At 40.3% G+C, this 16,895-nt stretch overlaps 1 protein-coding gene across 1 annotated transcript in view; it reads right to left on the bottom strand.

Moving 5' to 3' along the window:
• Window positions 1–16,895, bottom strand: part of WDR27 (WD repeat domain 27) — a 522,635-nt gene that overhangs the window by 465,558 nt on the left and 40,182 nt on the right. Inside the window, exons 4-7 of the mRNA XM_082251222.1 lie at window positions 11,408–11,515; window positions 10,400–10,451; window positions 4,437–4,507; window positions 4,145–4,265 (exon numbers count right to left, since the gene is read on the bottom strand). Coding sequence (XP_082107348.1) covers window positions 4,145–4,265; window positions 4,437–4,507; window positions 10,400–10,451; window positions 11,408–11,515 — 352 coding nt within the window. The remainder of the gene's footprint in view (window positions 1–4,144; window positions 4,266–4,436; window positions 4,508–10,399; window positions 10,452–11,407; window positions 11,516–16,895) is intronic.

Below are 16,895 nucleotides of genomic sequence, written 5' to 3'. Positions count from 1 at the left end.
TGGTCTTGTAGCCTATTCCAGACTTGTGCAGGTCTACAATCTTGTCCCTGACGTTCTTTGACAGCTCTTTGGTCTTGCCTATGATGGTGAGGTTTGAATGGAAGGAAGAGACTCTGTGGACAGGTGGCTTTTATACACCTAACAAGTTGTCATTAGGAGCAACTTCTTTAATTGAAAGGACTAATCTGTGTACCACATGAGTACATACTGTAGCCAGTCTGTGGGAGCCAAAATTATTATTGGTTGGTAGGAGATAAAATACCTATTTTACTCATGAACTGCAACTCCGTTTATAACATTTGTATAATTTTTTTCTGGATTTTTGGTTGATATTCTGTGTTTGTCATTTAAAATACACATCTGATAAAAAATTATAGCCCCCTAATTTCTTTGTCAGTGGGCAAACTTACAAAATCTGCAGGAAATCAAATAATTATTTTCGCCACTGTGTATATATAGAGTAAAAAAACAAAAAAAAAAAATGTTTCCATTGAATGAAATAGAGAGACAACTGCTCACCTCCTGCTGAAAATGATAGCTGCCTGGCAGTCTTCCCAAACCTCTGATCTAGAACATGCTTGCAGACGTTTAATTCAGAGTGATGACAGAATTCTATTGCATAATTGTTAATTGGCAGTGATTCACATTTTCTATGCTGTAAGTTTACCTTAACAGCCAGAAAACTAGCATTTTCAGAAGGGGTCAGCAAAAACAGCCTCCGTATTTCTCTGGGTACAGTTAAATGATAAGTTCTGCTTTAATTTAAAGAACCTGAAAACGTTAAGTGGCAAATAATGGTAACTGAAATATATGATGATTACTGCTACTAAAAATATTCTTAAAAGAGAATGTATAGTGTATAGTGTAAAGTGGAGCTTTCTTTTGGTGATATTTGATCACCACTGAATTTTTTTGCATAAAAAAAGCATTTTCTACTTTGTTATAAACCATATCCAATAGAAAATTTCTTCATAAATCTAGGCCAAAATATATTCTGCTACATGTTTTTGTTAAAAAAAAAAATATATATATATATATATTTTTTTTTTTTAATGGTTTGTGGGGAATATATAGTTTCTACAAACTATGGTATATGCAGTTTATTTTTTGAAAATTAATCATTCCTGATGTACTGATCTCATTGAGGCCCTTTAAAATCCAAGGACAGTACAAATACCCCCCAAATGACCCTTTCTGGAAAGTATACCGTATGAGGTATTTAGTAGGGATGGGCTTTATGTTTATGTATGTTCGACTCGAACATCGGGTGTTCGCTGAACACACGAACACCCGGGACGCTCGGCGGGAAGTTCGCCTGCCGATGAACGCCCCATAATGCCCTGCGCGATCACAGTGCATTAGATGCTTTTGATTGGCCAAAGCATGCACCTGAACTGTATGCTTTGGCCAAAAACAACCACAATGTCCTGTCAGAGCCAGGGTGCCTTTAGCCAATCATGGCTCAGGGGCTAAGTCCACGCCCCACACTATATAAGGCTGCTGCTTACATGGCAGCCGTGTATAGTGTGTGATAATAGAGATTAGGCAGGTAGTTAGAAGATAGTGTGTTCTGTCAGTTTAGTGCAGTCAGTGTAGTGTACAGGCATACTCCACTTTGAAATGTGTGTATTTATATATGTTGTAGTCCTGGGTCCCCTCTCGTCGTTCCCCAAGTTTGGTGTCCCTGTCATTTATAGTTCGGGAGCAGTGCCATATCAAGCTGACCAATATTTCCCATAGATTACAATGAGCACTGAAAGCTGAAAATTGGTCTAGGCTGGAAGGGGGTGAAAGTGTTCTGTATTTAACCACTTAAGCCCCGGAAGATTTTACCCCCTTCCTGACCAGGGGGTTTTTTGCGATTTTTTACTGCGTGACTTTAACGGACAATTGCGCGGTCGCGCGACGCTGTACCTAAACGAATTTCACGTCCTTTTTTTCCCACAAACAGAGCTTTCTTTTGGTGGTATTTGATCACCTGTGCGATTTTTTGATCATGCGCTATAAACAAAAAAAGAGCGTAATTTTTGCAAAAATAACAATATTTTTCACTTTTTTTATATGAAATTCCCCCCCAAAAAAATGTAAAAATCAAAATTTTTTAACATTTTCGGCCAAATTGTTTTATGCTACATATGTTTGGTAAAAAAAATTGCAAAAAGCGTATTTTGATTGGTTTGTGCAAAAGTTATCGCGTTTACTAACAAAGGGAAAGATTTTTGTCATTTTTGGTGTTTTTTTTTTAGCGAGTAATGGCGGTGATCTGCGATTTTTTTTGCGGTACTGCGACATTGCGGCGGACAGATCTGACCCTTGACTGACATTTTTGACACTTTTGGGGGTACCAGTGACATTACTGCAGTAATCAGTGCTATATATATGCACTGTTACTGCAAAAATGACACTGGCAGGGAAGGGGTTAACTGTATTGGACAGGGAGGGGTTAAGTGTGTCCTAGGGGCGTGATTCTAACTGTAGTGGGACATGGCTATTGGTGTAAAAACAAAGATCAACGGTTCTACATAGTAGAACCGTCTGATCTTCATTTTTACACAGGGGAGAATGACAGGCGGCTTGTTTACATAAGCCGCTCTGCCTTTCTCCCGCTGTACCGACGATCGGCGAGTGACCGGCGGACATCGGGTCCACCGGTCACACGCCCGCACTCCTCCCTGAACGATCCGAGGCTCGCCCGCTATTGGCTCCAATCCCAGTGACAGGCGAGTGACGTAGATCTACGTCACTCTGCCTGGCCGGGGCTGACTGCCACAGTAAATATAAAGTGGTTAAGGGGAACCCTATGACAGCATTAAAAAAAATAAATAAATAAAAACGGTGTGGGGTTCCCCTTAAAATTTTGGCGTGGGGTTCCCATTTAAAATCCATATTAGACCCAAAGGGTCTTTATCTGTATTGCCGGGAGCTGGAAATACATTACAGCTGCAAGCAAGTTTAAATTGCATTTTTTTCCTTTAGAAATGTCAGTATTGCTGCAGCAGGCTCCATACATCATACAGATGCGCCACTTACAGACGCATTAAGGGGACCCCAAGGCACAATATTTAAAGGAATTTTTCATTTTTATTATTTCACTTTAGGCATCATTAAAATCACTGCTCCTTTAAAAACTATCATACAAAAAAAAAAATGTTTGCATTGATACATGTCCCCCAAAGTAGTACCCAGGTCCCTCTACACTTTTTATGGGAAAAACTTGCATATAAGCCTTTAAAATGAGGACTTGATTTTTCATGTTCATGTCCCATAGACTTTAATAGCGTCGCTAGAACTTTTTTCCTGTTCGAGATGTTCAAATGCGAACCAAACAGGGGGGTGTTCGGCCCATCCCTAGCATTTAGTAAGAGGCATGGCAAGTTTTTTAAAGTTGCAATTTTTTGTCACAATGTTTTTGAAAATTAAGAAATTAAATAAAAATTCTCCTTTTTTTTTTTATATATATATATACAGTCACCAGTGTAGAACGGTGTTACCAATTGACTGGTGTGGCAGTGATCAGGAATACTAACTGGTGACACTATGTTTAAAAAAAAAAAAAAAGTAACACTGTACTACTTTGGAAGGGTAATCAGGCATTGTTTTCTTTTTTTTATTTTACACTTTTGATTGCTGTTACAGTAATGATCACTGTGACAGCAGTATTTCAAACTGTCATGAATGTGTTACATTCATACCAGCTGTGATTTTCTACTGTGTGCTGTGATTGGCCCACAGCTATCACATAGTACAGTGTAATGTGATTGGCCCAGGTACCATGTGATAGCGTGGGCCAATAACAGCATCACCATAGGAATCACAGCTGTTATGTATGAAATACATTTATTGTTGACATTGTGATCATGTGCGCGCTATCCACAGCCACTCAAAGCGGCCAGGTACCAGTAGCCTAACAATCACCGCTCTCTACTCAGAACAGACTGAGAACTGATCAATTAGCACTCATGTGATTGCTCAGTTCCTGGGCTTAGGGCAGCGGAGACAGCTGCAGCATCAATCCAATGAATGTTTGTGTTTTGTTTTTTACTATGCCCATGCTTCTCCTTTAAGGTATTTCTAATAGGGTCATATAATAAAAAGTCATTGATAAGGGTGTTATAACTGACATATATTATTGAGTTTAATATACCTGAGCTTCCAGACTGTCCAAAATTTTCAAACTGCTTGTAAAATTTCAGTTTCTGCTTTCGAAGGTCAATATTGCACAGAGATCGAAAACTATGTCCTTTTACCAAACTAAAGGCTCGTAACTGAAAGAAAAATGAACAATTCATATTTTTATCTGATCCAATAAGCAATTTTGTCACTGATATGTTTATCTTGAGGGAAAAACACATAACAAGAGACCCTCAACTATCTTATATATTCTTTTTTAATATATCAAGCACTAATAAAAAAAATTATTTGAATTGGGATTTTACCATTCCATCAGCACATCCCGTTACCAGCTGCTCGTTTTCTTCATCAATGTACATCTTTAAAAGAGGAAAAGCTATCAAGACAAAAAAAGAAGAGAGTCTCACAAACTAAAGAATAGCGTATGAAGAAAAAAAAAAAAAAACAGCAAATGGGGATTAGGCTAGGGGCTGCCAACCTCTACCCCATATCTAAACACTACGGTTTGAAGCACTTCTGTGTAGCACTGTAAGGAGGAAAGCCATACAACAACAACAACAAAAGTTCTTCTCTCGATCAGTTTTCTCAGATTCCTAAAATGATGCCACATTAAGACTTATGGGCCATACACACTATAAGATTTTCTGAAGACTTTTTCCTTTAGACTTACCAAAACCATATAATATAATGTCAAACCTAAACACTTTCAATTTGTATGCAATCTGGCAGGCCCTTGCACTATATAGAAAAAGTAAATCTGAAGGAAATCTACCAACAAAAGTTGGATAGTGTGTATCCAGCTTAATTGACAGGATCACACTTTCCTTTCCAGATTGCTAGCCAGCAAGCCCCAGGTCCAGCAACCTTTCTGTGGCAACAGCAATGGACTCAAAAGCCACTAATTTACCAGGAAGATAGAAAATAACCACTCTGACCTTAGTAACATCTTCATTGACTTTCAAAGTGAAAGATATCATCATACACAGAACCCTTACAGCAGCTCTGCGAAGGGGAGGGCAACTTTCCTGCTCTGAGAATCCAGTATCAGAACAGCAGTTTAAAGAATTTTTTTAACTGTGCATGACTTTTTGCCTAGAAAGTTCTTCAGTAAGCTCCCTAAAATCCAACCTGAAATATTTAGATAATCGGGTAGACTTTCCCATATCTGCAATATTGAAAACAAAATTGGTACAATTGCTAAGGTTTACAGTAAATTAGTTGACGCTAACAATAATTTTGAAAACATTTTTAAAAGACAAAAAGTAGCTCAGGAAGAAAGATCAATGCTAACAACATCAAGTTTATTGGCATTCTCGATATGGTATCTTTGCCACACCACAGGCAGTATTTATCACAACTCTTTAAAGGATAAGTTCACCCCTTAACAAAAAATATTAAATGCACATATCGTTGTAGGTAAAAAATGTGCATTTACTATTTTTTTTTTGTTTTAGGAGTCTGGAAAGCATTGCCATGCAGGATATGCTGGTGCCATGCAGGATTTCTGCAGACTTGTATCTGTGTGCTCGTACCTCATACGGGCAGGCAGATGCTCACTGACAGGAAGAATCAATGAACTAGCCCCATGGTAGTTCATTGATAACTACAAGCCGACAACCGCTGTCAGGACTTGTAGTTTCCAAATCACAGCATACTGTAAATGAGTGACGCGGCCAGGCAGGCAGAGCCCCGCAGGGCCCTTTTTTTAAAATTGTGACAACTAGTGAGGGGAGAACATTCCCCGCTAGCTGTCAAAACTGGAAATTTGGGTGGGGGGGGATGGAGCGGGGGCTGGTCCTTTTATAACATGTTACACGCCTGCAACATTTAAACCCAAATCAAAATATTTTCCCATCTTACAAGGAAATCCCAACATTTGGGCCTTTGTCATTCAGGTTACTAAAGCCTTTGAAACTGCAAATTGGAAAAAAAGGACCTGTACCCAACTTACCAATTGATTAGAGACAAGCAATAAGATCCCTACAAACTAAAAGACATATCGTCATCAAGCCCTCAAACAAAGGTGGGAATATCATAGTCATGAACGAGGGCTATGAAAAAATGTGTTATGACATAATTTTAGATAGCGACTGGTACAAACCAGTACCGGACTCATTTGCACAACAAAGTACAATCAAGTTTAAGAACATCTTGTCACAAGCCTATTTACAGGGCACAATTAAACCTAACATGTTCGGGTTAATGGACAACCCTCATCCGAGAACCCCATCTTTCTATGCCCTGCTTACGGTTCATTAAAGTCTTACATCCCCTCCTGGTCGCCCGAATATTTCAGGGCACAATTCACTCACTGAAAATGCAAATTGTGTAATGGATAAAAATCTTTATCCACATGTAAAGGCACTCACTTTTTATGTAAAGGATACCATTGACTTATTGATAATCATTGATAGACTTCAAAGACATAGAGGCTCTCTATATAATTCAATACCACATTCTTGTGGTATACAAGTGATCCAGGAAATTTTAGGTTAACGTGGCCAACAATCCCAGGATTTTAAATAAATAATTGTTCAAGTTCTGGAATTCATTCTCACACACAACATCTTTATGTTTAAGTGATCCCACTACCTCCAGGTGCAGGGGGTTGCTATGGGAGCAAAATATGCCCCCTCCTATGCGAACCTGTACCTGGGGGTTGGGAGCGTGAACTTTTTCCAGATGAAAACTGAGTAGATTAACTGAACAATGTAATTTATTAGTATCGCTATATTCAAAACATGTTTATGATTTGGGCAGGATCAGAAGATGAAATAATACTTTTTCTGGAGGGATTGAAGCAAAATACATATAATCTGAAATTCACATTTAACTTTGATTTTAAAAAAATAACTTTCCTAGATGTAGAATTTTTTGTGAATGAAGTTGGTGGTCTTGTGCTCCACTCTGTATAGCAAACCCTCTGTGGAGAACACAGTTCTACATGCCACCAGCTCACACCCTGAGCTCTTGGTCAAGATTATTCCCTTAAATCAGTTTTTTCGAATTAAATATAATTGTACCACTGAGACAGGCAGATGCCTTAAGGGAACGCTTATTACAGCAAGTCTATGTCTCAGAAAGAGAATACAGCAAGTCTTGTCTCAGAAAGGCTTTCAATAGGGTTAAAGTCCAGGATAGATCTTCCTTAATTTACAAATCCCAAAAAAACTTCCCAGATTACTTCTGCCCTCATGTGGGGTCTCCATACTGTCAGGGACCCTGTATGGATGCCAGGGGCATCTGGACAGCTTTTTGGTTAATGGGGTTTGCACCTTGGCCAGGTTTTTGCCAGCCTGGAGTGTCGACCTCTCACCTAGGAGGCGGCCCTTGCACCTCTGTGTAGGGGACCAATGCGGGCCAGTGGCGTGTTCCACTCTCTGCCCTTTGTGCCCACTGCTTCCTGTGCCTGGGTTCAGGGATCTGGCTCAGGCTGCTACACCCCTTGGAGCCATGGCCCCTTCCCTTGGGTGGGTGGAGCCCTGTTAGGCTGTGCCTATATGGGGAGGGGTTATATAAGGTTTTGGAAGTGTCACAGAGCAGATTTAGTCCACCCTGTGCTGGCGCAGCCCCCTAATTAGCGCCTGCACTCCGCCCCATATGACGAGGACGGGGTGGAGAGGAGTATTTAATAGACCCCCAGGTCGGCAGGGAGCCTTTGATCCACGCATACGTGTTTAAGGTCAGTTGTTGGAGTTGATGTGATTGTTTGGATGTGGCCAGTCTGGCTGTGTATGTGAGCATATTTAGTGATGCTGTTGTTTTGTACACAGAGTGGGGTTTGCCTCTGCACCATTATTGACTTGTCTGACCAGCTGCTGGGAGACTTAATTGCCCATTTAGTGGAGTGTCATCAGGTATTGTTTATCTCTTGTGGAGTCACTTGTTAATATTAATTTAACTTTTGTTGTTGCTCTGTCCACTTTGGTGTGCAATGTTTAATGTGGAAGTGAATCATATATTACGTGTGTGTCTATATGTGTGTGCGTGTGTGTGTGTGTGTGTGTAAATCCAAGAAGTGAACAAGCAGCAGCTTCAGTTGCCCAAAGTTAAATTTGCTGTTGCCAGACTTAGTGAAGGGAGATCTCTGCATCATATTTAGCAAGTACAGAATCACAGTATATATAAAATAATATGCAAAGTAGATGGAGGGAAGCTACAGAATGGCAAATATTTTTTTATTACAAATTATGTGAGCAGACTGCAGTTCCTCTTTAAGTTTGCAGTATTATACAATAGAGAAAATACTAGGAAATATATTATGAGCTGTTTATTTTTTACTCTAGATCCATATTAAAATCATTGCAGTTCTATACTCTTCTCTGCGGGAGATCTGACTGTTGGACTTTTGGCCCCACCTGGTGGATACATGTTGGCACTCCTGGACAGACACATCTCATATTTACATTCTCTGCAATAACTCCTTGCCTCTTCATCATTTGGAGGTAGGGATCCTCTTTTGGGACACTATTTTTCGATAGGTGGAAGTAGACTTTATTGTCACATATGTATAGTAAATAAATTATGTGGATATCACAATGTTTGTGTGATATTGTTTTGATCTATTTCTTTTTATTTCGCCAGTAGTATCACGCCGCATTTTCCTGAAGAAGCCTAAATAGGCAAAACATGTTGAATAACATGCGTGATAAATGACATTATATGACTGTATAGAATGCTTTTTTTTTGTAATTAAATACATTTTGTAACAAATCATTTTTATACAAAATATTTTTATACAAAATATTTTTCTGTGTATTTATGTGTCCATGCACCTGAAAAGTCCCATATATCACCCATTTTCTTTTAGTTACGAAAGGTGAACTTATCCTTTGAATACTTGCCACCATCTGTGTCTGATGAGGACTTTCTGACCCCCCAAAGGTATATTATTTTAACTACAGCATTAAACAGATTCCAATACAAATGTAAATGTTTATGACCCTAATAATTTCCAGTATGCCTTTCTAAAGAAAATGTATAAAGCTGTTAAAACCATTCAAAAAGAATAAAGTATGTCTGAGGGTCATTTCACTGTCATTGCTGGCCCACTTGTAGTAAGGCACTATGAGGTAGTTTAACTTTCTACAAAAAAAAAAAACTTACAAAAACAATTTAGGGTGAACTGCCCCTTTAAAGATAAGTATCAGAAGAATATTACCAGGCAACATATTTAGTATATTGCTACAACTCTTTTTAATAGTAAAGAACAGATGTATCTGAGGTGATTTTAAAGAGCATCTTTGGGATATATTTTTAAATGTCCCCCTGGGGGCTTAGGATAGGTTCCAGTAACAAAAAGAATAGCAAACCAAAAAAAATTAAATAATTTTTTTTCGTTTTATAAAGGTAAAAACCAGTAAAGCAGAAAACCAGTAAAACTGGGATATCGCAGGGGAATAATAGCCTCACCTACTTACCCCTACACAGAGGAAGGTGGGGGTGTGGGGTTCCCAAAATTGATTTACCAGTTACAAAAAGAATAGCAAAAGGAGCTATGCAAAAGTAGGGAAGAAACCCAGGCAATATTAGGCTTAAAAAATTGATTGCTTTATTGAAAAAAGTATATAAAAAATTGACACATGTATCGGCAATTAGTCACAACATCTGTCAATTTATTTTATATACTTTTTTCAATAAAGCAATCAATTTTTTAAGCCTAATACTGCCTGGGTTTCTTCCCTACTGCATAGCTCCCTTTGCTATTCTTTTTGTAACTGGTAAATCAATTTTGGGAACCCCACACCCCCACCTTCCTCTGTGTAGGGGTAAGTAGGTGAGGCTATTATTCCCCTGCGATATCCCAGTTTTACTGGTTTTCTGCTTTACTGGTTTTTACCTTTATAAAACGAAAAAAAATTATTTAATTTTTTTTTTTGGTTTGGAACCTGTAAATCCTTGCACCCATGATCAGCAGCTTGTGGGTGTAATACCATGCTCTTGCAGACTTTCTGTGTAGCTGTCTGCCCATACCTCTGATACGGGCAGGCAGTTACTTAATGGCAGGAAGCTCAATGAACTATGTAGAGTGCTCATCAGCGCCCCGGTAGTTCATTGAGAACTACAAGTCGCCATTACAGTACTTGTAGTTCATCAAATCACAAGAATCTGTGAGTCAATTATGCCGCCATGGGGGTGGACGACCCCCCCCCCCCCTGCGGCCATGCGCTCTTTTAAATGTGACATTGAGTGCGGGGAGAAGATCTACAGCTCACTGTCACAAGGTGGGGGGGAGGGGTCAGAAACATGATTTAAGTAACATACATACCTGATATTATTCCAGATTGGTATACCAAATGTCCTGCACGATAGTCCCATACCTATAATTAATAAAATGTAAAATAAACATTTGCAGGTAACAAGTGAAAGTAAGCATTTACTGCTATCCAGTTAATAGTGTAACAGTGCTAAAGTCAGATCATTTACCCTATTTATCCTTTTCTACCCTTATAAAAGTATTAGAAGTTAACAGTATTTCAGTCCTTCCTAAACTGTGTATCTTTCTTTTTGTTTTCACACTTTTAAGTCAGGAGTTCTAATACTGCCTTGTGTTTTTGTTTTCTAATAGCAAATGGAAATGGTAAAAGGTATGTGAATGTTGAATATTTAAAGAGTGTGTGGCACATCAGACAGTAGAAGACTAAAAAGCTGAGTGTTAAATAAATATAACTTAATTTTCAATGCAGTTTACAACAAACTTAAATTTTTTAAGGTGTGCAATCATTTTTTAGCTGTTAGCGATTTTAGTATTTTATTATTCATCATTTTATCACCGCTTTAAAAGGCTTTATGTTCTGACTTTATGCTTATACTCCAAAAATGTATTTCTCCTGACTTTTTACTGTGCCTTTACTGACCACTAAAAAAAAAAAAAAAGTCTCATTAGACAATGGAATGAGAGTTGGCAAGGCTTAGCCAAATAGAAAAGGATACTGAAGCCCAAGTAGAAAATAATCAGAGAGGGCACAGAAGTTTAATAGTTAATAAAAGTAAAAGCAGGCATCTTGTGGTGTCTTCTTTTTTAGGACTGTCATTTTTAAAAGTGTAAAATGGAGTAAAGGTTCCATTTAAAATTAAACTTTGCTTTTTCACCAAATAGCCAAAAGCTTCATTTATTTTTCATGAATACATATGCCAGACTTTCATACTTATAATTCCTTATTTTGCTCAGTATCTCTTGATTTCTGCTAACTCTGACAGCCCATTTATATATTTCAGATGTTATTACTTTACCAAAGGAAGCAATAGATAGTTACACATTGTACTAGAGTATTACCGAAAAAGTTCTGTCCTCAGAAATGGACACAAGGAAACTATCAACCCAAAATTTAGCACCAGTCACCAGTCCCTGGTGTACTGCCAACTCTGAAAGTATTTCTTCTTTCTGTTACCAGAAAAAAAAAAGGACAGACAAAAAGCATGTAAACATAATTTTTAAGCGAAACAGAAGACCAAAAAAAAAACTATTGAATAATATGCCCATGATCACTTACAACAAATTTAATACATTGGATCTTAGCATACATCATTTTGTCCACTTACTTTCTTTATTTTTGTTTTCAATCTGCTTTTATTGGGTTTAGGCCTCATGCACACTGATTTATTGTAAACACTGTTTCTCCTGACAGGAGAAAATAAGCTTTAAAAACTCACCTAAAGCCCCGTACTCACGATCAGAATATTGTACAAAAAATACTGTTTTCTAAGCAATAGTATGATAATCTGATCGTTCGCACACAGGTTTCATCCAAAATTTTTAGAAGGGACAAACACGAACATTTTTCTCTTAATCAGTAATGTTTTCATCCAAAAATACAATACAAATATAATACAATACATTACATCACTTCGAGAATTTTCGTACTTTAGTAAACTATTCGTTTTCTATATGGTTTTCTATATACAGTGCCTTGCGAAAGTATTCGGCCCCCTTGAACTTTTCGACCTTTTGCCACATTTCAGGCTTCAAACATAAAGATATAAAGCTGTCGTTTTTTGTGAAGAATCAACAAGTGGGACACAATAATGAAGTGGAACAAAATTTATTGGATATTTCAAACTTTTTTAACAAATAAAAAACTGAAAAATTGGGCGTGCAAAAATGATTCAGCCCCCTTAAGTGAATACTTTGTAGCACCACCTTTTGCTGCGATTAAAGCTGTAAGTCGCTTGGGGTATGTCTCTTCAGTTTTGCACATCGAGAGACTGAAATTTTTGCCCATTCCTCCTTGCAAAACAGCTCGAGCTCAGTGAGGTTGGATGGAGAGCATTTGTGAACAGCAGTTTTCAGTTCTTTCCACAGATTCTCGATTGGATTCAGGTCTGGACTTTGACTTGGCCACTCTAACACCTGGATATGTTTATTTGTGAACCATTCCATTGTAGATTTTGCTTTATGTTTTGGATCATTGTCTTGTTGGAAGACAAATCTCTGTCCCAGTCTCAGGTCTTTTGCATACTCCATCAGGTTTTCTTCCAGAATGGTCCTGTATTTGGCTCCATCTATCTTCCCATAAATTTTAACCATCTTCCCTGTCCCTGCTGAAGAAAAGCAGGCCCAAACCATGATGCTGCCACCACCATGTTTGACAGTGGGGATGGTGTGTTCAGGGTGATGAGCTGTGTTGCTTTTACGCCAAACATAACATTTTGCATTGTTGCCCAAAAGTTCGATTTTGGTTTCGTCTGACCAGAGCACCTTCTTCCACATGTTTGGTGTGTCTCCCAGGTGGCTTGTGGGCCGTGGCAAACTTTAAACAACACTTTTTATGGATATCTTTAAGAAATGGCTTTCTTCTTGCCACTCTTCCATAAAGGCCAGATTTGTGCAGTATACAACTGATTGTTGTCCTATGGACAGAGTCTCCCACCTCAGCTGTAGATCTCTGCAGTTCATCCAGAGTGATCATGGGCCTCTTGGCTGCATCTCTGATCAGTCTTCTCCTTGTATGAGCTGAAAGTTTAGAGGGACAGCCAGGTCTTCGTAGATTTGCAGTGGTCTGATACTCCTTCCATTTCAATACTATTGCTTGCACAGTGTTCCTTGGGATGTTTAAAGCTTGGGAAATCTTTTTGTATCCAAATCCGGCTTTAAACTTCTCCACAACAGTATCTCGGACCTGCCTGGTGTGTTCCTTGTTCTTCATGATGCTCTCTGCGCTTTAAACGGACCTCTGAGACTATCACAGTGCAGGTGCATTTATACGGAGACTTGATTACACACAGGTGGATTCTATTTATCATCATTAGTCATTTAGGTCAACATTGGATCATTCAGAGATCCTCACTGAACTTCTGGAGAGAGTTTGCTGCACCGAAAGTAAAGGGGCTGAATAATTTTGCACGCCCAATTTTTCAGTTTTTTATTTGTTAAAGTTTGAAATATCCAATAAATTTTGTTCCACTTCATGATTGTGTCCCACTTGTTGTTGATTCTTCACAAAAAATTACAGTTTTATATCTTTATGTTTGAAGCCTGAAATGTGGCAAAAGGTCGCAAAGTTCAAGGGGCCGAATACTTTCGCAAGGCACTGTAATCTCATTGTGTGTACTAGGTTTAAGCTCTGTTGTTTAGCAGCGTTCAGTGTTTGGGTGTTTATTTATTTCATTGGCCAGAATTGTAATTGTATTCTGGCCATTGAAATGAATAAACCCTGAAGTGCTAAATGCATCTATCGCCTATGTGTGTTTAGCCACGTTTGGAATTCTTTATGCCCAAAAGCTCCTCTCTTGAACACGTATGAGTTTAGGAGAAGGAGCTTTGACTGCATCTAAACTCTGCTGTTTCAAAAGTCTTCTAAAAGCCTATAGGGTGGATTTACTAAAACTGGAGAGTGCAAAATCTGGTGTAGCTCTGCAAAGAAACCAATCAGCTTCCAGGTTTTTTTTGTCTAAGAAAAGTTGAAATTAGAAGCTGATTGGCTACCATACACAGCTGCACCAGATTTTGCACTCTCAAGATTTAGTAAATAAACCCCTATGTGTGCATGAACACATAAGCTTTTATTGAGGTGCATTAAGGGACTTAGGCAAAAAAAGCCAAAAGCCCAACAAATTCAGATAACAAAACTGGCAGATCTGACAAAAATGGGAGTATCAATGTCAATAGACAACACTGCACAGGCAGTCCCCAAGTTACAAACATAAGACTTATAGAGGGAGACAACAGGAAATGAGAAGAAATCTACCTCTAGAAAGGGAAATTCACTCCTCTAAGATATCATGGGAAAAGGTGTCTCTGCTGAAGCTTTATCACCAATCCTTATTTCCCTAACAACCCAAAATTGTCAAAATCTTATTGTCATAGGGACAGAAAGTGAGGTGAAATCTTCTGAACAGGGGCAAAGATGAGTAAAGCAAACTTTACAGGGGTGTTAACCCTTCCCTATGCTTTTAAAAAAAACGTAAAAATATTTTTTTTGGCTGGAGTTACACTTAAAAAATGTACCTGTTTCAATTAACATACAAATTCAACTTAAAGCGGAGTTCTCCTAAAAAAAAAAAAAAAATGACATAAAAATACCCGTGGGACAGTCAGGGCTAGTGCATTCCACAATGGAGAGCCTCTGTACTGTCCCAGGTTGCACTTACCTGCAAGAAGAAATACTTACCTTGAAAATGTATTGTCCAGCGCTGCCATCTCAGGTGTGGGCAGCTTGAAGCCAGCACGATCCTCTTCTGTGTCCTCTTCCGTCCTCTTCGGTCCCACGATGCACTGCACCGGCCCCGCCGTCACTTCCGGTGCGTGCGCGTCATCCCTCCACAGCTTCTGGGCATGCCCAGAAGCTGTTTAGAAGGGAATGACGCGCGCGCACCGGAACTAACGTCGGGGCGGTGCAGGCGCATTGATTCCTGGGAGCGATGACGTTCAGCTCCCAGGAATCATTGCAAAGCCAGGAAGTGACGACGGGCCGTGGCCGCCGAGGGGAGGAAGAGGAAGTAAGGTAAGTATATTTTCTTCTAATCCAAGGTAAGTCAAAATAAAAAAAAAAATGCGATTATCCATTTCTTTTTAAGGTGACCCGGACCAAGAAGATGGACAGAAGTGTCATTTTAGGGTGGAACTCCACTTTAAGAACAAACCTACAGAACCTTGTTTTTAACCCAGGGACTGCCTGTAATAAAGATACAGAAATATTCCAGCAGTGTTGTGTCTTTTATAAATTCACGTTTACACCATCTACTAGGGCTGCTGAATATAATCGCCGAATCGATGCATCGCGATGCGACCCTTCGCGATTCTGCATCAAAATGGGGTTGTTGAATAATCGATTACCTAATGACGTCACTTTCGGGGGCGGGGACAGAAGTGACATGGCGGCGCTGGCCGGGCTTGTGGGATACGGAGCTCCTCCTCGCGGCGCGGGAGAGGAGGAGAGCGGAGCTATCAGTGCTCTCAATGGCCCCGGGATACACACGGCATGCCCACTTAGCATGCTGCTGCCCGACCGACCGCCCGCTCTGACAGCCCGGCCGCCCGAAGTCGCGGCCTTCCCAGCTCGGTACACTTCTGGTAGCGGTGCGGTTCTCGGCAGACAGCCTGAGTTGACCGCAGGGGAGCGAGGAGGCCCTGCTTTCCGCCTGTACCGTGCATTGCACTAGTCCGAGCTCCAAATTCCCGACATGAGGCTCATCACCCAGGACCTGTCCGAGCTCCAATCAATACACCTACCACTACATCATCCACAACTGGCTGCATCTCTGCTTCCTGGTAAGTCAGGGCACTACAGGGCCCAGCATTCCTCCTTACCAGGGCCTGCTATAATACTACTAGGGGCACTACAGAGCCCAGCATTCCTCCTTACCAGGGCCTGTTATGCTACAACTAGGGGGACTACTACAGACTCTGTAGTCCCCCTAGTTGTTGTATAACTGGCCCTGGTAAGGAGGAATGCTGGGCTCTGTAGTGCCCCTAGTTGTAGTACAGTAGGCCCTGGTAAGGAGGAATGCTGGGCTCTGTAGTCCCCCTAGTTGTAGTACAGTAGGCCCTGGTAAGGAGGAATGCTGGGCTCTGTAGTCCCCCTAGTTGTAGTATAACAGGCCCTGGTAAGGAGGAATGCTGGGCTCTGTAGCTCTGTACAGAGCCAAGCATTCCTCCTTACCAGAGCCTGTTATACTACAACTAGTGGGACTACAGAGCCCAGCATTCCTCCTTACCAGAGCCTGCTATACTACAACTAGGGGGACTACAGAGCCCAGCATTCCTCCTTACCAAGGCCTACGGTACTACAACTAGCATCAGGTAATTCTTCTAACCTGATGTGGCCTGCTCTAAAGGGGGATCTATGAGGGGACCTGCTCTACTAAAGGGGGATCTATGGGGGGACCTGCTCTACTAAAGTGGGATCTCTGGGGGATGCTGGCCTGCTCTAAAGGGGATCTATGGCGACCCTGCACTAAAGGGGATCTATTCCATAGATCCCCCTTTAGAGCAGGGTCCCCATAGATCCGCCTTTAGAGAAGGGTCCCCATAGACCTGCCTTTAGAGCAGGGTCACCATAGATCCCCCTTTAGAAAAGGGTCCCCATAGTAATCGTGATGCATCGCGGAATCGAATCGTATCGAATCGCGACCCTAATATTCGTAATCGCGTCGAATCGTGAGGTAAGTGAAGATGCGCAGCCCTACCATCTACAAGTCTTTTAAACACCTTGCTTAAATATTGCATGTCAGCTCTGAGGAATCCTATCTGTACCATTCAATGCCAGTGCAGCGGGATGGTTGTTACGGCATTGCAATGGGGTTAGCAGAGAAATATAGACTAT

The sequence above is a fragment of the Pelophylax lessonae genome, assembly GCF_965119305.1.
Source record: "Pelophylax lessonae genome assembly, chromosome: 3".
In the NCBI taxonomy this organism is placed as follows: domain Eukaryota; kingdom Metazoa; phylum Chordata; class Amphibia; order Anura; family Ranidae; genus Pelophylax; species Pelophylax lessonae.
Note: the sequence above shows the minus strand (reverse complement) of the source record. Positions and strands in the feature narration are given on the sequence as shown.